General features: G+C 39.1%; 1 protein-coding gene across 1 annotated transcript in view; it reads left to right on the top strand.

Annotated features, from left to right (window-relative positions):
- Positions 1-26,172, top strand: part of LOC121494852 (RING1 and YY1 binding protein) — a 79,198-nt gene extending 53,026 nt beyond the window's left edge. Inside the window, exons 3-5 of the mRNA XM_041761848.1 lie at positions 21,367-21,543; positions 21,634-21,732; positions 22,137-26,172. Coding sequence (XP_041617782.1) covers positions 21,367-21,543; positions 21,634-21,732; positions 22,137-22,389 — 529 coding nt within the window. The 3' untranslated portion in view covers positions 22,390-26,172. The remainder of the gene's footprint in view (positions 1-21,366; positions 21,544-21,633; positions 21,733-22,136) is intronic.
- The last annotated feature ends 872 nt before the right edge of the window (positions 26,173-27,044 follow it).

The following is a 27,044-nucleotide window of genomic DNA, read 5'->3' as shown; positions in this document are numbered from 1 at the left end:
ATCAAACATGTTCAGAACACTTAGATTAGCCTGCAGTTGAGCAAAATCCTCTCTAACAAAGCCTTTTTTTATAGGATATGCATGTTTTATAATAATACCTCCTGTAAAGGGTCCTGGGTGGCATAGTCAGTTAAGCATCTTGACTCTTGGTTTCAGCTCAGCTCATGATCTCAGGCTCGTGAGATTGAGTCCCATATCAGGCTCTGCACTGTGTGGAGCCTGCTTAAGATTCTCTCTCTCTCTCCCTTTCCATCTGCCCTGTCTCTTCAAAATAAAAATAAATAAAATAATGAGATATCTGGGTGGCTCAGCGGTTTGGTGCCTGCCTTCGGCCTGGGGTGTGATCCTGGGGTCCCAGGATCTAGTACGACGTCAGGCTCCCTGCATGGAGCCTGCTTCTCCCTCTGCCTGTGTCTCTGCCTCTCTCTCTGTGTCTCTCATGAATGGATAAAAAAAATCCTTAAAAATAATAATATCTCCTGTAATTTGCTGAATTCTGTCCTGAAAGCAAATAACAGAATGGTTGTCAGTGTATTGGTTGTTGACCCCTGCAGCTTCCTCGCATCACAAGAGAGGATCATACCAAATACCACTAGTCATGAAAAAGATAAACATTCAGAATTTGAAGAATGACCTCTACTGATTGTGTATTGCTTCCCCAACCATCAAGTCATACCACTGTAAGTCAGGGACCCTTTGCACTTTGAACAAAAGAGAGAGTATTGAACTTAATAGTGCAAGCTCTATGGGTATTCTCCTCTATTAACATTTTGGAAGGCATTTATAATCCTGTAACTACAATAAGATTACTCTGGGAATTGTAATGTATAAAATGTTGGCAATTGGCTAACTCAAACATAGGCAGAGGTAAAAGCAGGCTCCCTGAAGGGAGCCTGATGCTGTACGTAATCCCAGGACCCCAGGATCACTACCTGAGCCAAAGGCAGATGCTCAACCACTGAGCCACCCAGGTGTCCCTGTATACTTTTTTGGGTAGATATCCTATAGTACCTCATTCTGGTCCCTGTCATATTCACCCTCATTTTGTTGCAATATTTAGTATGAGACCTAGTTTGCATTAGTAGACCCTGAAAAATGTATAGACTTGAATTTCCATCCTCCCTCATAAGGAATTGAAGTATCTCTCATTTCTTTTTTTTTTCCCTAATAAGTGCTGTTGATTTCCTCTTAGTGGTGCAGCTGTGCATAGGCAGAATTGGGGCTTCAGGCAAGATCTTTTTGATCAAGAGATGGGCTTATCATGGGCTTGGGTGCTTGTGGAAGTTGGCAGTAGCCCAGCCCTCCTGTCCAGTCTAGTCATTGCAGACTGTGTGTGGAACTTGGAATGTAGATAACTACTCGCGACTCAGAAAATTAGGATTGGGGGAATTGCTGTATGCTGTGTCGTGTCCCCCCCCCACACACACACACACAGTTGAACCACTTGCTCTGCTTATTATTCTGTTCTAAGCATGTTCATATATTTCTTAACTCCATGAGATAGTTTGTTCAGTTTTGCCAAAAGCTGGTGAGCACAAGGGGCTTATCACATTCTTCAGCAGATGAAAAGATAGAATGATGCTAATTCTATTATTATGCACAACAAATAAGTTAAATTGATAATATTCATTACTATTTAATTTTGTGCTTTTCTAATAATTAAGAATTTGCTGATTCTTTCAAGAGAAGATGGGTCATGTGTTGGATAGAAAACACCTCTGTATGATTAGGATTTTAATGGTTAGTCCTGATAATGTCCTCACCCATTTCCCTACCAATTAAAACTATATTTGCTAGCTGCTGTTTGAAGGGAACAGATTTGGTCTTGATTTCCTGTATTTGTCATTCCTGTGAGGTATTTCCTACTTAAGAATAAAGATGACTATTTATGTGTTTGTTTTTTTCAAGTTTTCCTTACTAGATTTTAGATTTGGGGTGTGTATACATATTGAGATAACATGGCTGTGACTTATGACTAGAAGAGTTTATAATTTTTATTTTTTTGGAGATTTTATTTATTTATTCATGAGAGACACACGAGAGAGAGAGAGAGAGAGAGAGAGAGAGAGAGAGAGAGGCAGAGACATAGGCAGAGGGAGAAGCAGGCTTCGTGTAGGGAGCCTGATGTGGGACTCGATCCTGGGACTCCAGGATCACTTCCTGAGCCAAAGGCAGACGTTCAACCGCTGACCCACCCAAGCATCCCTTAAGTATAATTTTTAAATGTATGTTTAGTGTTTGATGGATTTAATGCAATAATAACTTACTTAGGAGAGCAAGTTTCTTGGAAAGTCCTTTGGGAAAGACGCTGGATTCATGGTCAAAAATTGAATGCATAGTAATCTGCTTCTGAAACAGTAGTATTCTCAATTCTAGCATGTTATTTTATAAATGCATTCCAGGTTCCGTGGGTGTGGATGGCTCCTTATTAACAGTAGGAATGATGGACAGCTGCTAAAGTAGCAGAGATGGCACTACTGTGGCACTATCATCAGCATATACCATGAAAACTGGCATGGACTGTAGGGGGGTGGAGCTGCTCTGCATACTTCTCCAGGGAATCTCACTGTAATCCACAAAAGGCTAAATTATTTCCCATGTAATGTTTAATAATATGAGAAATAAAATTTATAATTTTAAAAAGCTGATTTTATTATTATTATTTATTTAACACTGTTTGATTCTGGACAGATTTACTTACCTGGAAAATTGACTTATCACCAGTAGTATGCAATAAATGTAGTGTGGCAATGAAGGCTTGCCTTTTTTTCTTCTTGGGGTATTTATGTAGCATCAACCCTCTGAGGCATATATTGATGGTGAAACTTGGGGAAATATTCTTCCATTTTTACTAAAACCAAAGTTTTTAAAACTTGAATATGCAAAAATATGTGAATGTGAAAACCAAAATAGGTCTTCTATTCTTGTCTCCCCGAGTGTTTGTTTTGCTGGCCCAACATTTTATCCTCAGCCTATGAGAGGAATGTGGGACTGGTGTTTTCTCTTTAATTGAGGCTGAAGGCTGTCATTCTTCTAAGTTATTCTGCAAATTGATAAAAGAACCAGAGCTAAAATTCCATTTTCTTAACATCCAAGAATCTTTTCACTAAACCAGTTATGTTTAGATTAAGAAATACAAGAAGCAGATTTTCTCTATTAATAATCTATTGTGTGAAATCTTATTCCATCACTCCGGTGATGCCTAACCTCTTCAGAATTTCATTCTGTCATATAAACTGATAGCTCTTCTTTTCAGTCTTGTTACCTGTTGACTCTCTGCATCTTATTTACTGATTTTTACAAGCTGTGTACACTTTTACTCATCTGGGTCAAGTGGGTAATTTATAAGAGTTCGTTCATAATAGTTTCTTAAATGTCTAGTTCAGAGAGTCAAAATTGCTTTATTTCATTACTCTGACAAAAGCAGACAAGTGGTTGTCGTTACCTCATTCTCTTTGAGTTCTTGTATATCAATTAAAACATTAAGACATTTCTCTGGCATGCAACCCCAGCAGGTTTCTGGTTTATTTTTAACAAATGCAATTTAAACACAAAAGTAAAGACAGCATTCTCCCTACCTATCACCCAGCTTCAACAGTTAACATTGGCAAACTTCTTGATCTTCAAGAATATTATAAAATCTTACTGTTTCTGGTAAGCCATCAACTGCACTTGTATAAAAGTACATCCTAGGCAAAAAGTTGGCTGAACATTTTTAGTCTTTGGGGAATTGCATGTTAAAACCACATCGAGATACTACTGTACACCCACTAGAATGATTCAAAAAGACTGACAGTACCAAGAATTATTGAAAATGTGGAGCATTTGGAATGCCCATACTTTGCTAGAGGAAATGCAACACAGTGCAAACCCTTTGAAAAATAGTTTGGCAGTTTCTTATTAAGTAAAATATATGCTTGTCATAAAGTTTAAGTATGCATTTGCCATAGGAATTTTAGCCAAAAGAAATGAAAGAAATGTCCAAAGACTTGCACATGATTGTTCATAGCAACCTTATTCATGATAGCTAAAAATTGGCAACAGCCCAAATGTCCATCTTTAAGAGACTGAGCAAGCAAAACACAGCACCATGGGTGAATCTCAGAAATATTTTCAACAAAAATAGCTATACACAAATGAATATATGCCATGTGATTTCACATAAATTAATATGAAACTGACAGATTTATTTTTTTTTTAAGATTTTATTTATTCATGAGAGAGACAGAGAGAGGCAGAGACATAGGCAGAGAGAGAAGCAGGCTCCTTTCAGGGAGCCCGATGTGGGATTTGATCCCAGGACCCCCGGATCATGCCCTGCCTGAGCTGAAGGCAGCCGCTCAACTGCTGAGCCACCCAGGTGTCCCGAAACTGACAGATTTAATCCAAAGTGACAAAACAAATGGATAGCCTCCTGGAACTCAGAATGTGGGTTATCTGGAAGCGGTACACAAAGGAACCATGATTGGGGGTGATTACTGCTGTATACATTTGTAAATTACATTTTGTTTTATGTAAATTGTGCCTTCTTAAAATGCATTCTAGGCAAAAGTTGTTCCCCTTAGGTTCCACAGCACCTTTTACTCTTCTACTAGCTTCCCTTGATTTCTATTTGGATGGCAGGTGATTGTGCACCTATAAGCAATTGGGGAGTCATTTTGGAGATGCCACTAGTTGTTTTTTCTAAGGCTGTGGATAGAGCTGCACCGAGGGGACAGGAGGGGTTTCTTTGTTTCCCACACCACAAGCTGCTTATTCTTTGGAACATGCACTCAGCTTTGGCTTTTGTACCCTTTCCTATTTCCAGTTTCTTCCAGAGCCTGAAACCTGCCTTCCCTCCCCCAGTGCCAGAAAAAGAAGTTTTATGTTTTAGAGAACACTTTCTAACTAACTAGAATCCATCATCATTCCTCCTGACAATTTTACCTCTGGCCACAAAATGTTTGATGGTCAAGTGTGTCTTTAGAAATGCAGTAGTTTTCTGTTAGTAGAAGCATTAGATTAGTGAGTATATTTGGAGAAAATGTGCTCTCTAGCACTCCCATTTGCTCAGACATCAACCAATTTCTATTAATAGTTCTGTATGGAATATAACACTGATTGGTATAGGATGTAATGATTTATCTATCATTTTACGTGAGTGATAAATGAGAGTTGTTTATTTTCTAGCTGGGCTGAAATGGCTTTGGATACAGTGCTTAGGAATGTAAAATAGTCCTACAAACAGTTGATCCTAAAATCTGGATTTTAATGGCTCAGAAAAGGATAAGGGCATGTCCAGAGAACTGAACCTGAAGGAGCTACTGATAGCCAAAGCTAAGACAATTTGAGCAACAAAATAAATAATAGTTTTGGATTTTAACCTATAAAATAAAGTGTAAATATCCGTGAATTTCTACTGATATAAATAAGTGGAGAGGAGACAGCTCTAACCTATAGGAGAATTCCAGTTCATAAACATAAAAGACGGAACCAGAAACCACCATTAGGCAAAAACAAAACAAAATAGTAATTTTTGCATAATCCACGTTTAGACACGTTTAGATGCTGAAGTTAACGGGTGCAAGTTTGAGAAGAAACTGCATGCATACATATATACATATATACACACACACTCAAGATACCTCTTTTAGGATCTTTATTTGAAAGACAATACCTTTAGGGCACCTGGGTGGCTCTGGCTGAGCGGCTGCCTTCTGCTCAGGTCCTGATCCTGGGGTCCTGGGATCAGTCCTGCATCAGGCTCCCTGCAGGAAGCCTGCTTTTTCCTCTGCCTATGTCTCTGCCCCCTCTGTGTGTGTGTGTGTGTGTGTGTGTGTGTGTGTGTGTGATGAATGAGCGAATGAATGAATAAATACATAAATTAAAAAAAAAAGACAATGGCTTTAGAGAAACCTGATTGTCACCACCTCAGCCAAGTGTTTATACTAAGACATGTAAACACGAACCCTTTGATACAATGCATGCAGGAGGACACGATGCATGCAGAAAACACGTATCTTGGCTGTGGTGTAGTCAAAATGGGTAACCTCATTTTGATCATGAGAAAACATCAGACAACCAAAAATGAAATTACAACAAGATAAGTGACTGGTGTGCTTTTCAAAGTTATCAAGGCCATCAAAAACAAGGAGACCAAGTAGCTAATGAGAAGTAACAACAGAATGCAATGCGGGGAGCCTAAACAGGATGCTGAAAGAAAAAAGGGACATTGTTGAGACAAGTGTTGAGAATTAAAAAGGGTCCAGGAGCATCTGGGTGGGTAAGTGGATTGTGTCTGACTCTTGATTTTGGTTCAGGTCATGATCTCAGGGTTGGATCAAGCCCTGTGTTGGACTCTGTGCTGGGCTCGCACACCCTGCTTAAAATTCCCTGCCCCACCCCTCTCAACTCACGTGCATGCATGTGGGCTCACTCGCTCTTAAAAAAATGTCCAGTTCAGTTAACAGTATTGTACCGTGGTGTTAATTTTTTGGCTTTGATAGTCATGTTTATGGAAGAAGTAAACATTAGGAGAAAGAAGCTGGGTGAGAGGTATATGCTAACTTGGTACTATTTTTGCTACTCTAAATTAGTTAAAAGGGAAACATTTACATTTATTTTCAGACTTAAACAAAGCATTTGAAAAATCTGTTTTATCTTTCCAAGTTAGTGAATCAGATTTTGAGCAAATCTTTAAAGAAAGATTTACAGCAGTTTGGCTTAAGAGCGGGGAAAAAAGTCTTTCAGAGACACTTAAGAATCATTTTTGGAAATCTACAGGCTCTTTACCTCGTTGGAAACTTATTACAAGGTGTGCAGATTGACTTGCATTGATGCTGACGGCAGATACTTGATTTGGAGTAGAGTGCCAACCTGAACATTTTCTTTTATTGGAATAGTGTGGATATTTGGCATGTATGCACTATAACATCATCTCAAATTTGTACAAATACTTTTTTTTTATGTAAGCGAAGGATTTAGATAAATCTATGTAATTGGAGAGCTTGCCGGAAGTAGGAGACTCTCACTTGATGACATAGTACTTTTGTGATAATGTGGATCCTGTAAAGTTAAATAACCCAACTTATTAATTTTGCAATGCTTTGAGAAGTCATTTGTTACTACCTATAGATCTTACTTTGCTAAACAGAAAAGATCAAGAGTGTTCCTTGGGCTTGACTTCCTAAGAATTTTGTACCAATTCCTTGGCCCTAGATATTTAAAAATAACAGCCATTGTACAATAGAATGTCAGAGTCTGTCTTCTTCACACATATATAGTTGTGAGTGTAGGTTGGACATGTTGGAATAGTCGGGATATTTGAGGTAGGAAGACAGGTGAAGGGGTATATATGTAATGTAGTGAAGGAATGGAAGAGAAACATCTTTTGCAAATGCAGCTCCTTGATTAGCAGATTCATTCAGTCTTGGTTTGCTGCAGCTTTAAATATTATTGGCTCTTCTTTACTGGAATCAGTCTCGCTCTTGGTATACTATTCCCTTTTGTTATCCTCACTTTCATTGATTTGGGTTCACTTCAGCTTCCTAATCAAGGTTCACTGGGTGGGCAGTGTGGGTTAGAGGAAAGAGCATAAACTTGGATTAAACTCCACCAACTCTGGCCTTCTGTTTACTGTTGGACCTTCAGGCTTTGGTTCCCTCGATGACTTCAAAAAGTTGTGAGAATTGTGAAATGATACATGCAGGACATGCAACACAGTGCCTCTTTCCAGGATGCATCTCATTGCCAATTAATTTCCTTGCATCTTTTTTCCTCTCTTTTAAATTGGGAGCTATTCTGTCCTTTGGGGTAGGTATAAAAGATGGGTTGTACAAAATCCCTCAGTTCTGAGCCCCAGAGAGACTGTTAAGTACAGTGTTATAATACTAAAATCTTGTGTTACATGCTGATACAGCATCTCCTGTCTGCACCATGTTGTACAGAGGACATAGATTCCTGCAGCCAGCATTAACCAAGGTACCGTCAGGGAACAGGCAATTATTTTGAAGCAAGTTTGGGAACTATAACAACATTTAAAATATCAGTATTGCCTCAGAGATGTTCATAATCTAGTAAGAGACAGGTAAATAAAGTGGTATTATAATGTAGGGTATTTAGTAGTAGTGGTAGGTCAGGGCCATTTGGGTACCCTGAAAATCTGGCCATAGCCTGGAATTAGGGTTTTGTACATCAGATGTGGGGAAGGACATTTCAGAAGGTATGGGATCAGTAAGAAAAGCAAGCAGAGCAAGTGGTAAAAGGTATCTTCTGAAAAAGCTGAGCTAAAGTATGTGTGGCTTAAGCTCTTAGAACTCAGGAGGAAGCTGAGGTGGTGGTGAATGTGGAGGAATGGTGAGCTAGAGAGGAATGTTGGAACTGAATGTGGGGAGTCCTTCACGTCAAGTTAGGGAGTTAAGACTGACTTCTGTAAACCACAGGCAAGGGCAGAGCTTTTAGACCGAGAAATAAGCCATTGCATTTGTTTTTCAGACCCTTGGTCTCAATAGTGTCATGTGAGATTAGCTAGAGGGAAGACTGAAAGTTACCAGTAGGACCCTGAGGAGGAAGTGCTTAGGTGCTGAAGTAGAATGGAGAAAGACGTGAGAATGGAGAAGATAGATTAGGGTAGGGTGGATTGAGGCAAGTGGACAGTGTTCTGAGGTAATGATGAAAAATGAGGAGAAGGAGAATATATGAGTATTCCCAGGAAGGTGTTCTGAACACAGTAGTGTATGTTTGACACCGAAAACATCAGGCAGCACCCATTATAATAACATTTGTATGACATCGGTTCGCCACACTTTCTTGCTAGGAAAGTTCTGAGAATTTTGCTCGAGGAAAAAAAGTACTCATAGGAGGGTCTGTGAATAGACTAAACTTTTTATATCAAAATGTTTGTTACTGTAATGTCCTAAATACCCATTTTCTTTGGCCCTTCAGAATTCAAGGGATCCATTCTATAAAGAAGTGGCTTTCAGTGTTTTCCAACACATATTTTCTTTATCTGAAGCAGATTTTGATACTTGCCTGACTAATTTCTTAGGCACTGAGATAAGGTGCCTGCTTAGACTTGTTTGGGTGTGATATGTGACTGGTGACAGCCTATCTCAAAATATTCTTGTCTTTATGTAGGTTTCTATTCTTATTCAAATAATTCTCCTTATTTTCTAGTTAATTCAAGATCTGTTTCATTCATTGTAACAAATAGGACAGACATTTAATTCACAGGTTTATTGTACTGTTTAAGTTGATACCTGAATTCCCGTCTCCAGCCTGTGCTACACTATCCCACACTGCACCGGCAAAACAAAATTGTACTTACTGAGTTGAAGGAATTCGCAGACTCCATTGCTTGTTTCTCTGAGAGCTACCGGTGGTTTCAGAGTCTTCATCTTCTTTCACGTCTAATTTTTTATCTGTTTGAGGCAATGAAATACCCTAAAATTTCCCTTCGTTTATTGAAAATAAAAACTGTGATTCATCTAAAGTGCCTGAAATCTAGATGATCTTAGTAGTCAGAATTGAAATTGTATAGAGATCATCAAATAGCCTTTCCTCTGGCATCTCTTGGTGATGGATCAGACTGATCTCATGATTATTAGTATCAGTTGCTTTACAAAGCCCTTCAGATGCTTCTTCCTAAATCCCAATCTCTGATAACCCCCAACAATTAGAATAATGAACACATTACAGATGTTTTTGGTGGATATCTTTTGATAAAATTTTAAAGGAAGTGCTGTTGTTATCTGGGCTCCTTTCCCATGTTTATAAATATTTCTACTTTTCTATATTCTTGTACACACCAATGGTTTTCACCTGGGAATGAGTTTGCCTCCCAGAGAACATTTGACAGTGTCTGGAGAAATTTTTGCCTATCAAAATTTAAGGGTGGGGTGCTACTGGCATCTGGTAGGTAGAGGCTGGGGATGCTTCTAAATATTCCTCGGGGGATCCCTGGGTGGCGCAGCGGTTTGGCGCCTGCCTTTGGCCCAGGGCGCGATCCTGGAGACCTGGGATCGAATCCCACATCGGGCTCCTGGTGCATGGAGCCTGCTTCTCCCTCTGCCTGTGTCTCTGCCTCTCTCTCTCTCTCTGTATGACTATCATAAATAAATAAAAAAATTAAAAAAAAAATAAATAAATATTCCTCGGTACCTAAGCACAGCCCCGGCAGCAAAAAACTTTGAGGTCCAAAATAACAGTGCAGAAGCTGAGAAAACCATGCAGTAGACGGCCTTCCAGAGTGATGGTGGGCTTTATTGTTTTGATTACCAGTGATTTAAGAAACTCATTATAACATGATAATTTGACCAGGAACTAGCTTGTTAGTTAGAACTGTTATTTTCTAGTAATGTACGTTTTTTTTTGTTTTGTTTTTAAGGGTTAGAGTTGAAGGAATCCTTAAGGATTACCTTAATTAAGCCCAACCCTTTAATTTTACAAGTGAGGAGGCCAAGACCTGAAGGAAGGCTACTGACTTGTTAGACTTCAGATCCTTTGAATTATCTAATCCCTTTTTCCCCTTTGAAGATTTACTAATTCTTTTTGTATGCTTTGCAGGTCCCAGTTTTGTGACATGAGCTGTGATTTCAAAGTGGTTAAATATATTTTAAATGGGATCTTTGACAGCTATAAAGTAATGTGCAGAGTAGATTGGATTGCCTTAGTATAGTGTTTCTTGGAGAGAGAAAGACTTGGTTCATCATTGGGCTTATTTGCATCTGAAAATGTGGTTTGCTTAGAGATCTGTGATTTCTCTTAAATCATTGACATGATTTATAAGGTAATTTTTTGTGTGTCTTTTGCAGGAAGAAAGGTCTTATCAGAGTCACTAAACCAACGTATAGTTGGTAGGATGTACTTCATGATGTTTAATCCTGTCTTTTTTTTTGTTTTTGTTTTTTAAGAAAGAAGCTAAATGAGTTAGAGCATAAACTGAAAACTTGCCTCTACCTTGAGAACAAACATTCTCTTTAGTTGTCCTTATTAAATATTGAATACAGGTGTCTCAGTTAAAAGAGCCTTAAGAGATCACTGACCTTTAATCAAATCTCCTTTGCCAGTCAGGAAACTAAAGTTTAGAGAAGGTACTGAACTCATCCAAGGTCACTGAGTTAGGTTCCAAAATAAATACAGAAAGAAAAGAGGAGGAGAGCTTATGCATCTCACCTGTTAAGTCCTAAAATCCAGCTTGTGTGACAAGGATCACCCCATAAAACACAAAGGACCCTCACCAGTGATCTGGGCCACTGGAATCTATTATGTCATACCTTATCAATTCTTTGGAAAATGAGCATATATTTCCACACATCCTGAGTGCACAGCACCCTGACTTGACATATAGTAGGCAAAAAGAAAAACATGTTCAGTGAATTTGAAAACAAAAGCCAGAATACCAGAGGTGAAACTGGGAGAGAAGACAGCATAAGCAAGGCATGCCACATCTCTCCTCCTTTACTCAGATGGGGTTTGAGAGGTAGAAGATGCTAGCCCAGAAAATAGGGATTGGATTCCTGCGTGGCCTTATCCTCCTCTAAACAGGGCAGGTCTCCACCACACCTGTAGTCTCATGGATAGCAGCTCCAGTGATCCGCTACCTCCAGTGTGGCAGTGACCCTAAAATCCAAATCCTCAGCAAGTAAAAGACCCTTTTCAGACTGAACACTGAAGTCTTTTGTTATCGAATTAAATTTATATTGAAAATGATGGAGGTACCAAAAAAAATTCAGTTAGCCATCTTGAAGAAGGTCCAGTTTAAAAACAATTTAGGAAACAGTTTTCTTTACATAAAGTCAGCTAGTACATTCTTTATCAGTGAGTGGGCTTACTTTTGAGAAATGGCTGTGGGAGATCTAAAGGGCGTATTTATTATGGGACATTTACTTAAAATATTTGAATGACCACAGTAAAAATCTGTTATGTTAGGCACCACAAGGAGAGGAAATAGAAGGAAGCCAGATTTATAGTCTGTGGTTTAAATAGTTTAAGCCCACTTCTTAAAAGTTGTGCTGCTGTTTAGTAAGGTTGAAAATTTTTCTTTATTTTCATACCTTTTTTAACGTGAATCGGAGGTATTGTTGCTATTCTTTTCTTTTTTTAAAGTTTTGTTGAGGAAGAATTTAAGCTTGAGTTATTTTAGAAGCTGCCTTCTGAAGTGTCTTCTTTCTTTGCTTGTAATACACCAGACTTGCACAGTTAGAAAATCTGGCATGGTCCTAGGATAGCAGTTCTCAAGCTTTTTGGTCAGAAATTCCTTCAACTGTTGACACTGTTGATAAAATTATTATAGACCCCAAGAAGAAGCTTTTGCTCATATTGGTTGTATGTATAGATATTTTCCATATCAAAAATTAAAACTGAGAAATGTTTAAAACACAAAACACTACATACAGTTGACCTTTGAACAACATAGGAGTTGTAGGCACTGACCCCCCCCCACAATCAAATCTGCATATAACTTGACTCCCCTAAAACATAATTAACTGATTACTTATAGCCTACTGTTACCATTTCTCACTGATAACAGTTGATTAACACGTATTTTGTACATTATACGTATTACTGTATTCCTACAATAAACTAGTGAAAACGTTAAGAAAATCCTAAGGAAGAGAAAATACATTGACAGTACTGTACTGTATCAGAAAAGACCTGTGTATAAGCAGTCCTATTTAGTTCAAACCTCTGTTGTTCAAGGGTCTGCTATACAAACATATTTCATTAGGTGTCAGAGCAGTGATGTCAAATGTCATGTAATCTTTGGAAAGTGAAAAAGCAAAGTAATGTCTTAAAATTGTGGAAATAATTATTATGGGAAATAAAATTATTATGGAAATAGTTTTGGCCTTTGTAGTAGGTAGACCCTCCTTGAAAAGGTCTGGAGGACCGCCAGGAGTCTCGGGACCACACTTTGAGACCCATGAGGCGAAGACACTTATTGCTACCAGGTTGTTTTATAAACTAGGTATCTTCCTTTCAGGACTCCAACCTGTAGCTCCTTTTGCCAATTGAATGTGTTTCTAAGGTCTAGAAAAGTTATATAGTGCCTATACTTAGCGGTTATTTGTAAAGTAAGTGTGTTTTCAGGGCATAAGAGACATTTGAATATTCAGAATGACCATTTTGAATCTAGAATAGAACATTGCTGAATCTGCTGTTTATTAATGATGTTTATGTTAGTCTTTTGGAGCCAGTTGTTCCTAACCAAGTTGTATCTGGTGAGAGTTTATTTATGTAATACCGTAAGTATTGTGCAATTGAAGTCTGGTGGCTTCCCCTAAAAGCATCCTCTTTTAAAAGAAATATCTGCAAAACCAGAATTCTCTCTGACAGGGAGAAGTATTGGTAGCTATGTTGATGAAGGATCCTTAGTGCTGCTGTTGCTGCTAAGTAGCATAATTAACTTTAGGACACTAACATATGTGAAGGATTTATTTATGTCTTGAGCTATTTCCTAGGGCAAGGCTTACCAACTTTTTTGACTTGTAAATCTTGCCATTTGCTTCCCAGTTTCTGAGGAAGGGTGGTAGACACATCTGCAGCTGGAAAAGTAGTCCTTTGAAATGTATATATTACTTGTAAGGGGAATTATTTTGTTGAGTATCTATGCATTCTGTGTACATGTACTTTGATAAGCTAAGTGAACTTTGCCTCTTTTAGTCTTGACTTCAACTGTATTAAATTAGATATGGCCCTGTTTCCATTTTGAGTAACTATGACTACTGAGCTCTCAATAGTAGCAGGGCCTATTTAAAGTCCAAGAGCTGTCCTATCTATGTCTTAATCCCAGAGTCTGTGCTCTCCCTTTCAGTTGTGTGTTGAAGATGGCAGAAGGAAAAATATAGGAAATGAAGGGGATGGGTTTTGTTTTAACTGATAGTTGGAGTCAGATTTGAAAGTTTTAGTTTTTGGTACAGAGTAGAGTGGTTACCCTGAGTCAAGGATGTATACTGTTGGGAAGGAGTAACCTAGGTTGGTAACTAAGACCCCTTAGATCACTTACTTAATGGTTCATTCTAAAAGATGAGCCAAAGGATTTGAGAAATTTCATGAAGACAAGTGTTTACATGAGAGAGGAAAGAACACTTTCTGTACATTTAGAAGGAAAAGAACAGCAAGAAGAGATACTATTTGGGAAGCAGAGGTAAATTAATAATGCCATACTGTGTGTGATCCTAGCAAAGTTAGGTGATTCTTAAAGTTGTCCATACTATAATAGTTGGCTTTAGTGAAGGTCAGTAGGTCATGCAAGTTTCTTTTTACCCTGGTGCAGCATTGCCTGATGATGTGGCAAGCAGCTCTGGGGAAGGCCATGAGTACTGATCTTCCAGAGCAAAGCCCAGCTAGGTCCTAGTAATATTGACATGGACCCTAACTGGCAATCTTGAAAGGGCACCCTCATCATTGGGACTAACAACTGGTACCAACAAGGTCTTGTGTTTCCTGCATCAAGGAGGAATTAGGTTGGAGGAATTAGGTTTCATTTATATTCCCATAGCTAAATGTATGAATATTTGTTCAGTGGTCTGTTAAGATAATCAGTCCTTTGAAATAGCGGAAAGGAAAGCATGTACGTAGAAACTCCCTTGGGATTTAATTTTTTTTGGGGGGGGGGTTACTTTTAAACCAGATTATCTGCTGTATTTCTTCATCTGTTATTCTTCATTGGGCTAGTTGATCATGTTGGTGATTCTTAGTAGTTATACACTACCCTATAACACTGCAACAAATATTTAAAAGTACAGCAATTTTTAAGAGATTAAAATCCTTTATTTAAAAAAGTCTCAGCCTTACATGATATAGCTGAAAGAATGCCATGCTAACAGTCTGGAGATTCTCCTTCTCATTGTAGTTATTAGCCTTCTCATTTTTTAAAACTGAGACTCTTATTCTCTGACTTACTTTTTAGAATTGTTGAGGATAAAGTGAGGCAATAGTTGTTACAAATTTTTTTTAAAAAAAGCATATGTGGAGGGGGAAGAGCCCTAAAACTGGCCTTATAACCTTAAATCTATACATGTCTAGATTTTAAAAGTCTTACGTCACCTTTTAAGTTTTCACGGTCATTGATGTTGGAGCTGGAATTCTAACTTCTGTTTCTGTTTGCAGCATTTCTCCTCTGCATTATCTTTGGTATTTAAAAAAAAAAAACAATAGGTCAGGAGCTGGTGTCTATAATGAACAGAAAACAGGTTGTACTTGTAGGGCCTCTTTCTATACTAGTCATCAAAGCCAGGGCTATTAGTGTGTCTTGGACAGTGTTGTTGACCCAACATGCACATTGCCTTAGAAGTAAGTGCAGACCTTGCTGTGTTCCGAGCTGGTGTATTTTTGTTTGGGGGGAATCATTAATATAAAAATTCAGTCACTGTTGGGTGGGGTAGAATCTGAGCTGTCTCAGTACATATGTGTAGGATAACCTTTTGCACATGGGACAGGAGAATGGGTCATGTGAAGGTTCCTTTTATATTACCATGCTGATCCATCATAAAGAATCATGGGCTCCTGATAGGAATGAGCTAATAGTGGAAAGGTACTCTGAGAACTGTTAAATCCTTGATGTTGCTAGTTCTTCAACTAACACATTGCTAAGGAAAGTAAAGGATTGGGGGGGAGATGTAAATGTCCAGAGAACTTGAGAACATTATAAGCTGACTTAGTGATGATTTGTAAGTTTGTAAAGTACCTTTTTTTTCCTTAAAATGGATGAATTGGTTGTCTGATTCCAGAGCCTTGGGGGGGGGGGGGGGGTGCGGTATTTTAATTGAAAACACCAGATGGAATTCTCTAAGTTGGCAAAATGCACAAATGATAATTTAGGAAAAGCTGAACATAATCAAGGAAGATAGTTTGTTAGAGATTTCTTCTTGTTCTTTGTTGCCTGAACCACAAGAAATGGGTTTATCTTGTTGCTTGTTTGGTAGCTGAGATACAAAGAAGTGCAAGAGAGAGAAGTACATTTCTGAGTACACAAGCAGACACAGAAAAGGGTATATATGGTGGAAACACCTCTTAAAAATAGGTTTGACTAAAATTAAAAAAAAAAATTTGTGCTCCTCCAAAATGGCATGAGTACACAAACATAACAAAAACAATTCAGAAAGATAGTTTTGTGCTCATTCATTCATGTATATTCAGACTCTGAAATTTTTCATTGTCTAAAATTAAGGCTGTCCCTACATGAAGATTTGCTTCGCTTGTTATAGAATGGACAATTTTCTGAAATATTAGCTGTGTTAAATGTAAATAAATAGGCATACTTTTCTGATGTTTATTGAAATTTCACAGCAAATTTCCATTTGTATAGGTTATTGAAACAGCAACAATAAACCTATAAAATAATATTAAGAAGACTTTTTTCCATTAAAAAATCTTGAAGAAGATACAGATAACTTGGTTGGTGTCAACTTCACTCTGTAAGGAAAGTAGGCCCCGTGTTTATAGCACTTCTCAAATAGGGTTTTCCATTGTTTGTTAGTTGATTAGCTTTAAATCAAGGCTTAAGACATCTAAAGCTTAAGCCATGTGTTTTGATCTACTGCTTTCCACTGTATTGTGAAGGCTATTAATTGCTTATTTTAAATTTGTTAGTTGGGAAACAGGTAATTTTGAAGAACTCGGAGTGGCAGCTGCATATTGGAAGAATTGACTTTTTGCAACATGTTAGAAGTTTTGTTCGTTAAATGCACTTTTATAGGACACTTAGAAGACACATTACGCAGTATAAATCTGTGGGAGGTAATGATTTCTCACTGATCAGCACTATCCTCTTTCATGATAAAGGTTCACTCCTTCCTGGGAATGTTCTACAGACAGTGGAAAGCATTCTTGCCAGCCCCCGACCCAGCCCTCTTTAAGAACAACCCAAGTAGTCCTTGCCAGAACAAGGATGGTGAGGCTAATTAGGCTACTGGCATTCCCTTGTCTAGCAAAGCTGCAGCCTGGATTGACCTGGGTTTTTCATCTTTGGTACCCCAGACCCAGTGCATACACATAGACACACATTCTACACACACACACACACACACACACACGTCTGGGCTCTACAACAAGAGTCCAGATAGATTTGGGTTAAAAATCCCCCAGCTCAGCTACTTGTTAGCCTTAGATGAGTTTCTTTATCTTTCTGCTCCTCAGTCGTTGTAAGATGGAGACAGTCCATCTCTCCTGTAGAGGTGCTGTGCCCAATCTTACTGCATGCTGTGCCTCTGCCACTCCAGGCTGTTCTCAGTGTCTTGTCTGGAGAAGCTGGCATGGCCTCACTGGAGCAGAGTGTGCTGTTCTCACTGTAGATTGGACATTCTCCTGCCACATGCAGTCACAACACAAGCCTAGGAACAAGAAGAGGACAGGTGGCAGGAGCTGCTGGAACAGTTTTGACAGGGTGGCACTTTTATTTGGTAGGTTGACACTAATGGGCCTTCTAGTTTTCTTTACTTTGCCCTTCCAAAATGTTGGCTTCACTTTTTTGAACCAGTAACTATGCACTTCGTTCAGAAACACTGCACCTATTAAAAAATGGTTAGGGGGCAGCCCAGGTGGCTCAGTTTTTTAGCGCCGCCTTCAGCTCAGGATGTGATCCTGGAGATCTGAGTCCCACGTCGGGCTCCCTGCATAGAGCCTGCTTCTCCCTCTGCCTGCGTCTCTGCCTTCTCTCTCTGTGTCTCTCATGAATAAATAATATCTTTAAAAACAAAAAATTTAAAAATTGGTTAGGTGTGGGGCACCTGGCTGGCTCAGTCGGAAGAGCATGCGACTCTTGATTTAGGACTGTGAGTTCAAGCCCCAAGTTGGGTATAGAGATGACTTAAACATAAAATCTTTTTAAAAAGTGGCTAGGTTTATTTCCTACCTCATCCTCTGTGCTCTAATTCTAGAAGTTCTATAGGACATGTTGGTGGGGGACAGAGTTTGAAAAAGCTGCTTTGGTAATTTAATAAATGCTTATCTATCGTTGTGGAGGTTGTGTGTATGTGTAGGATGGAAGTAGTACCTGAGGAGTTAGGTTGTTAATTTAGAATATATATGACATAAAACAGCAATATTTTTGAGACGACACAGATGCTTTTAGCAGACACCTTATATTTCTTGATTATTTGCTTATTATTGGATCCCAAATAGCCTTGGGTCCTTTTCATTTATGATGATGTGGCTTGGTTGGCTTTTGGAGGAGAACAACACTTCACTATTCTAGTCAAATATTCATTTTCTTAGGAGCAAGTAAGAACAGTCCTATGGCTGTGTGTACATGTGCCGCATATTAAGAATTACAGCTGGATTTCACCTTAAGTACATGTAGGGTTTTTTCCTGTAGATACTGGATCATGGTGCATGTGCTGAAAAAGAAGTCTCACAGTGTATTTGAAGTGTTAGGGAATGATCACCAGGGGAAGAAACACACAGACATCTAAGCTGTTGTCCACAGTGTACCCAGAGTCTCGGCAGGCTGGCCTCATTTGCGGATACTCTGTCCTGGACAAGCATGATGTCTGGCTGGCTGAGACCTGGTTGATGGGCCCCTACACTCATGCCTTTAAGGGCAGTTTGTGATATACAAGTAACTTTTTGATGGAAGCTATACTTGAGGTGAGCATAACATATGGAATTGTTGAATTACCTGACAGTAATATAACATTGTATCTCAACTTTACTCACATTAAAAAATTAAAATGAGCAATTTCCTTTTCTCTCTGCTCAACATCAGCTCTCTTTTCTGCTGTTAGTGCCTTCTAGTCACTGAACCAGACACCACTTCTAATGTCCATGGTTTCTAAATCTCTTCTCTGACTTCTCACTTCTAATTTCTCTCTTCATAACCCCTCTTTATCTAGCATCCCTCTCCTGCCTCAGAAGAAAAGTGTCCCTATTCCTTTCTCAGGATTTTTCTCAATTGTAGTTTGTCTCTGTCCCATGAGTTAACTCCTCTCATTTGCCTGCCTTGAGACTCTTTCAGCATATACAACATGATTTAAATTTCCTTTTCCTATAGAACTGTGAAGTGTGGCCTACTGTTTTTGATATTGGCTAGAGCCACTCTCTCCCTCAGCAACATGATGCTCAGAGAAGGGTTCCAGTTTCCCACCTCTGTACTAGTCCTCGTGCAGCCTGTAGTCCATCAAGTCTTTGCAACCCTTAATCTCATGTGGCCTGCTCTCCTGGAAGTAGTCATTGATCTCCTTCTGATCACCAAAGCTTGGGCCCCTTTGTCCATACTCATTTTACTTTGTCTTTCTCTGCTATATTCATTTATTCTTCATTCATCCAGTAGATAATTTTATTGAATACCTGCCACTGCTGAACGACATGGTGACAAGAATGATTAAGATGTGATCTTACCACTGAGGAGTGTATGGTTGATTGGCAATTATAGTGTTGTAGGTTACAGAACTTTGTAGGGTATTCTAGAGTGAGACAGACATCTCTAACTCAGATTGGGTGGCCCTGTTGATGAGGCTGGCTGTGACCTTTGATTCTGTCTCCTTTGAAGGTTCTCATAGATTCCTGTCCAGGTGTCCCCTCTTGTTTTTGCACCTCAGAGTTCTCTGGAGTAAAGTACATATACTGGCTTAACTGAAATTCTCCCTCAAGGTGTAGTTTTTTATAAAGTTTTTATGGTTTATTCACAGTATTAACTCTGATCAAGTTATTTCATTTTGATGCCTGAGTATTTAGTATATGGCATTTTGTTCTAACTGATTTAAACTCCTCCTTAATCCCATTAGACAGCTGATCTGTTTGCGTCCCCGGTGAGTGCTTGTGAAATGTTTGGGTAGTGGTGATTATCTTCTTTGTAAGTATTAACACATTCATATTTAATCTTAGAGTAGCATGTGTTAGAATGGCTGCTGTTGCTGCTACCTTTCTCAGAACCTGTGGAAACAGACCTTTCACATGGTGTCCTGTGTGTGTTTAGGGACTGGGGGCTTAGAGTAAGTACATTCCTCCCTTTCCCTAGCGTACTTTACCTCTGTGTTTGAATCTCTTGCCCAGTGACAAGAGACTGTGGTCCAGGCTGAGGTGTACCTTTTGACTGGATTTCACAGTGTGCCTTTCCATGACCAAGGCAACATGCTCTGAGATTGTGCCTTTGTTTGGTCTGTTTTCAGACAAACCCATACTAGCCCCAAACAGGTACTGAAACACTCAGAGCAAACCCAGCACCCTCTGTGTTCAGGCTCACCTTGATGAACTCACAGGAGTTCAGGAGTAAGCCATTTATCTCTTTGTCCACACCACACTTGCTCTTGAGGAGCTCCAGGAACTTAAAGGTTAACTTAGGGGTTCAGCATGTCATGTATCTAGCAGGTGTGTGTTTTGTTTTTCCAAACTTGTTGGTGATGTGTCCTCCCTGCTCCCCCTGCAGTGTTCCACCACTGGCCTTCCCACAGATGAGCCAGACCTATGTTGTCTGGTTGGTTGTTTTTATTTCCCAGCCCACTTCTCTGTCCTGAAGGTGATGATTACATTGTGGCAGCCAGTCGTTCACCTCATTAGTGACGCATCTGGGTATTTGTTTCCTACCTTGTTTTTGGAGACATTATTCTATTATAAATGGCAAACTGGATGGGAATGTCTTTGGAAATGAATATTGTATAGAAATAATGCATAGGCTCCTCTTTCTCCCTTTCCTGTTTGAGTCTGAATGCTCATGCATTGTGCAGAGTGTTTGGCAGCACTTAGAATTTGTAAACAATAGTGTTAAGAGCCAGTGTCAGTTGGAGATTGGTGGGGACAGAATGGTTGATGGCACAATGAATGTATCACTTGTCTGAGGTTTGTTTTGTTTTTTTTTTTTTTTTTAAATAGTGACTCTCCATCTTTCACCCCCTTGGGAACTAGTATGAACCACAGTTACCTTTTATTGCTCTATGTGTGTTGTCCATGCCAATCACAGAGCTGCAGGGGAGCAGACCAAGTTGGAATAATTAGATTGAGGAGTGAATGTCACACTTCTAATTTCATTCTCCTTTCAAAGGATTACCAGTGTCCATTTAATAAAATGAGATTAACCCTCTGCAGCAGGAGTATTTGAAAGCTGTCACTCAGTATAATCTTGACAGCTCAAAAGAAGTCTGTTCTCAGCACTCTTAGAAACTGTAATGTTTTATGAGCTGAAAGACTTTTTTTTAACTGCAAAGGGATGTGTATGTTTGAGCACATGTGTATGTGTCATTAAAGGTAGATAAGTATATAGGAGGTGATTGAAAGGAAAAGTTTCATGGACTTACTCATACTGCACAAAAACGATAATGCAGAAATAACAAGTAATTTAGTTTTGAGGTCCCAGATACCAGTAATAAAATATCTAAAAATGATAAAATTTTTAAAAATGAGAGAAATAATTTATAAAGCAAAGAGTGATGTGTCTTTTCTTGAATGTTTTAGAAAACCTCGGATCAATTCTCAGCTGGTGGCACAACAAGTGGCACAACAGTATGCCACTCCACCACCCCCTAAAAAGGAGAAGAAGGAGAAAGTTGAAAAGCAAGACAAAGAGAAACCTGAGAAAGATAAGGAAATTAGTCCTAGTGTCACCAAGAAAAATACCAACAAGAAAACAAAGTAAGTTCCCAGCTAACTCAGCACACTATATTATTTTGCAGATGAATTTAAACTATGTTTTAAATGTCTCTTTTTGTGTCCCCACCTTAGACCAAAGTCTGATATTCTGAAAGATCCTCCCAGCGAAGCAAACAGTATACAGTCTGCAAATGCTACAACAAAGACCAGTGAAACGAATCACACCTCAAGGTATTTGAAACTAGAATGAAATATAGCATTGGTGCTCTGATTTATTCACTTTGCCTAGTCAATAACCCCTGGGGGTAGTTTTGTGCCTGTGGGTTTGCAGGCTGAGATGGGTGTTAGGAGGATGAGCTGGATGTGGGCTGTTAACTTTGAAGACACGCCTGTGTATATGCAGGCTACTTCTGTGTCACTGTGGCCACAATAGGAGAAAGATAAATTGATGATAATTGCTTTGGTGCAAAAGCTTTGCTTATTGGTGGTTTCTATTGCTAAAGTAGTAAGCTTTGGACATGCAGTGACAATTTAGATTCATCGCCACAGGGTCATGCAGTCTCTGTATATTGATGCAGAAGTCACTTGAATCCATAGCTTATTTAATCGGCTGTTCCCTGGGGTGTTGTTTTCAGGCCCCGGCTGAAAAACGTGGACAGGAGCACCGCACAGCAGTTGGCAGTGACTGTGGGCAACGTCACCGTCATTATCACAGACTTTAAGGAAAAGACTCGCTCCTCCTCGACGTCCTCATCCACAGTGACCTCCAGTGCAGGGTCAGAACAGCAGAACCAGAGCAGCTCGGGGTCGGAGAGCACAGACAAGGGCTCCTCCCGTTCCTCCACGCCAAAGGGCGACATGTCAGCAGTAAATGATGAATCTTTCTGAAATTGCACATGGAATTGTGAAAACTATGAATCAGGGTATGAAATTCAAATCCTCCACCTGCCCATGCTGCTTGCATCCCCTGGAGAATCTTCTGTGGACATCGGCCTCTTAGTGAAGCTGCCAGGATAATTTCTGCTTGCCATGGGCATCTGGCCACCAAGGAATTTCGCACCCTGACGATTACTCTTGACACTTTTATGTATTCCATTGTTTTATATGATTTTCCTAACAATCATTTATAATTGGATGTGCTCCTGAATCTACTTTTTATAAAAAAAAAAAAAATCTGCTGTGCACAATTTTCCATGTACATTACAACTGGTTTTTTGTTTTTGTTTTGTTGGGGGGGGGGTTGGGGAGGGGGAGGGAACTTTTATTTATTGTGTTCACAAATGCCATCTTTTCAGCATATCCTTTTAAGTTTAGTTCTTTCTTCCAGTTATACTATGTACTATCAGTTTTGATATAACTATATATATATAAATATAAAATTATATATAAAGGGTTATTTGAAACCAATCCATGGCAACGCTGGTGCTTGATACACTGTGAAGTGAATACAACATTGAACAGTTACAGATCTGGGACAGTCCCTTCTATGAAAGTGCTGAAATTAAATTAAAATCAGTCTTACATGAAGTATGTTCCAACCCACGTGGGAACTTGACTCTCTCATCTGTCTAAAGAGTACTGGACGATAGAAAAATATATATATTTTTTGAACAATGTGATCTCAAATTTAAAGACTGCTCCAGATAGCCTGCATTTGCAATGGAATAACTGACAAATCACAAATGGTTTAGTGGGGAGGGCTTTGATCATTCACAAGTAACTAAACTAGCTCCAGAATGCCAAGTATTCGTGTAAGTTCCGGTTCCATGTTAACATTGCTGTTCTTACATAGGCACTCATGAAAATACGGTATTCTGTAATGTAACTCGAATTCCATCCATTTTCCAGACCTCAACTCATGACTGAGGTAAATCTATAAATCGTCTCTTAGTTTTAGGATTAAAACCGTCTAAACTGTATTTTTGGTCCATACAAGAAGCAACTCCCTGTTTCCACTTGGCACGTGACATTGCAGTCATGGTTTTCGTAATTAAAATTGGTTTGCCTCGTGTCCCCCCTCCTACCAATTTAGTTATGAGAATTCTTTTTCTTTCTTAAAATCTCCTCTTGTTTGTTTTACTGAACAAAGGTTATCAACCGCACATCCAGTCCGGACATGGAGCTTTTCAGTGTTTGGAGACATTTCTCAATTCCCTGCTGTGGGAAGGAACTCAAGTGGTGAATGGTTTAAGCACTAGCAGCCAGAATTGCAGGGAAAGCTCATACTTCCTGCAAGCCTGTGATCTTTTTCTTTCTCATCATAAAGATAGCTTGAGCAAACTCAAAGTTTCTTTTCATTCATTTTTTTTACTGTCTTGCAAAAACAAACAACAAAGACCACTAATACGATTCCACTCCCTCCTTATTTTTCAACTGTTTTGTTTTGCTTTGTTTGGAATTAGCGTCTCTCTTCTGTTCGACTCTTTAAGGTTCATATCCACACAGTTTATAGGCTTCAGAGTCATTTCAGGCATGGGAACTTGGTGTTACCTTCCTTTATTTGATCATACTGAAGGACTCACGGGAGGGCAGCCGATTTGTGATGAAGCACCACCATTTTGGTGTGAAAAGCCTGGTTTGCTTAAGAGCAGAAGTACGTGTCTGGAGGCAACGAGTAAAAAAAAGAAACAATTAACAGCTTGATTTGAGTAGCCAACAGGAAAGGTTCCTTTCACATTTACATTAAAACTATTCTGTAGTCACTAATGTACCATAATTCAAATTCTGTTCTCAAAGGTATAGATAATAAAGCAGTGCCATTTGTTGCTGTGGTCCTATTCTCAAATGCATGGACAATTGTTCCCCTCTTTTTAAAATAACGCTTGTATCTGGGATGCAAGCTATGCTATCTTTTTAAATACATTTTTAAAGTATTTATTAATGAACCAAAGGAAATCAGATGCTTTCTGTAAGCATCAGAATATATAATACATAGTGATTTGACTATGAATTTTAAATCCACATTTTAATATTAGTGGGATATTGCAAAGACATTCCTTCTAAAGTTTTAATATTCCTTTTATTAAGGGTCTCAGGGAGGGTAAATTAGTCAGCCATATTTATTTTCCAGAGATGTAAGGAATTGCTACGTTTTTTAATTAACTTTTTAAAAAAATTTTAAATGCCACCAAACTCATGTGGGTTGCACTGCTTTTTGAACCAATAAGTGTTGGTATGCACTTTGTTCAGAAACACTGTGTACTTTTTCAAAATTAGTTTCATGTAAAGTGATTGGACCCCTAGATTAGTGGAAAAAGCTGATTAACCAGCTACTCATAGGCTGCTAATTAATTCATTGCCAATGTCTTGGTTTTTTCAGTTTTGCCTCCGTGATAAATCAGTAAATGAAAGAATGGGAAGGGGTGAAGGAAGGGAGGATTGCTTTAGAACAGGTGAGATGAAATTGGCATTCTGATAGAAACTGCAGCTAACAGTGGGACTTCTCTCAACAGATGTTATCAGGCCAGTCCTCTAGCTGCCGTTGTGTCTTCTGTTGAGGTAGTGAGGGTGGTAGGTACCTTAAACTTTTAATTTCCGAAATTGAAGACATCCCTCAGGCATGTATTCTGGAAATGGAATTCCTGTAACTTCCTGCATTTGCAGTTTGCCCTACAGTTAGTAGGCAGCGTGTAAAAACACTAGTGTAGATTATAAAGATATATATTAAAAGAGGACCAGAAATACTTGGTATTCAGTGGCACAGTAAGCAGGTTATAAAAACAAAACAAAACAAAAAAAAAACAAAAGCACAGTGTTAACGCTTGCAAGTTTCCATTTGTTTTAATACCACACGATCCTTCACACTCGTGCGTGCGCACACACACACAGAGCTTACCTGACTTGCTCTGCTTGAGTCATGCAGTTTTAAAAAAAGGTAAAGACGTCTTGACACCCACAAAATATTTTAATCAAAACCTTTCAGTTTCAATCTGGATCTTTAAAAACATTGGCAGAAGCTTCTGTGAGTTTAGTTCCACTAAGATGTTCCACCTGCCTTATCAAGACCATTCTCAGTCTACTTTTTTAAGCTACAGTATCTTAAATTATTGAAAATTTATTAATTGCTGAATATATAATAACCTTTGCTTGTATGTAACCGAAAATGGTTTAAGAGCCAACATTTAGAGTATGACAATGGAGCTGAACAGTTTTTAATGCGCAAGCAGTTCTGTTCTTGTGTATGACTTGTAACCTTAATTTACTGTGTAAAGATGGTTACATTATTTCCTTAGCTTTGTTTGTTGGAGACAAATAGAGAATGCTTGTTAAGTATGTCAAAACATAATCTTATCTTGTGAATTTTTGTTAATGTATTATACGAGCTATATTTTTCATTTGCCCAGAAAGACAGCTTGTATAACGCTTTGGGAAGTTTCTGCTCTGTAACGTCTTTAGAGCTGACAGTCTGTTAGGTTTGTTTTTTTCCTTCATGCTAAAGTGTCAGTTGGTGGTTTTGTGAACTGGTCAGAAATTCACAGGTCTTAAATGTTTTGGGAAAATTTATATTGGACACTGCTCTTTGTCTAGCAAATAAAAGATGTTAATATATTCCTGTTACTGGCATGTGCACGACTATGTTATTAGAAGCCACTTTATCATTTTCCTGCTTTAAATAGAAATGTCTATTTATGAATTCTGCTTGTAGTTTTTTCACAAATAAAATAGTAAAATTTACACGGAAATCTTTATTTTCTTGTGTATAGATTTTAGCCCTGAAGAAAATGACCACTTTTCGTACAGATTTTTAGCTTGTGGGATTTTTCCAATGGGAACAGGAGGCTAAGGAGGAAGACTCCTTGTTTATCAGAAGCGCAAAGTTGATTTGGGTGTCTCAGGACACGTCTCTAAGCGGCAGCAGCAAATGTAATTGAACAAAAGGATGTTGAGGTGAGGGGAAAAAAAAACCCACTAACCTGTGTATTGAGATTGGTGGCAGTAATTTAAAGCAGGAGACGGTGGCTGATGACAATTCAGTGGATGACTGGACACCCGGAAGACCCACCAGTTTCTGGCCAGGTGCAGTCAGCTACTCTGACTTGGATGTCAGCAAAACACAGCATCAGATCTAAAAGTCACACCAACAGAGCTGGGGGGCTGCTGCCCAGATGCCTCGGCAGTTGCTGAACCCTTCCAGAGAACTCGAAGCCACTCGAGACGCTTCAAGATCCGCCCCTACCCATCACTCTTTTCTGTCCAGAGTTTGCACTTGTACTGAAAGGAAGACCATGTAAAGTGCAGGATGCCGAGTTGGAAAGTGGTCCTGCCCTGGTGAAAGGAGACTTAGCAGACTATGCTCTCCTCTGTCCTAACCCAATCTGGCTCCCTAAAACTCTCAGAAAGGTCCTGGAAGGTTGGAAGGGCAGGGATCAGATGATGTCTCATGTTTCCCAAGGGGTCGAGGGCAGTGTGGGCATGGACAGGTGATGGCTATGGACTGTACCCCTCCTCCTTCAGCTTTCTCTACTGCCTCAGGAGTCCTGTGTGAGGGTCCCCGCTGCTGTTGGCACTGACTCCACCCTTTGGAGGAGGATGGAAACTGCCCT

This window comes from Vulpes lagopus, chromosome 7 (genome assembly GCF_018345385.1).
Source record: "Vulpes lagopus strain Blue_001 chromosome 7, ASM1834538v1, whole genome shotgun sequence".
In the NCBI taxonomy this organism is placed as follows: Eukaryota; Metazoa; Chordata; class Mammalia; order Carnivora; family Canidae; genus Vulpes; species Vulpes lagopus.
The sequence above is the reverse complement of the archived record's forward strand: the minus strand, read 5'-3'. Positions and strand labels throughout refer to the sequence as shown.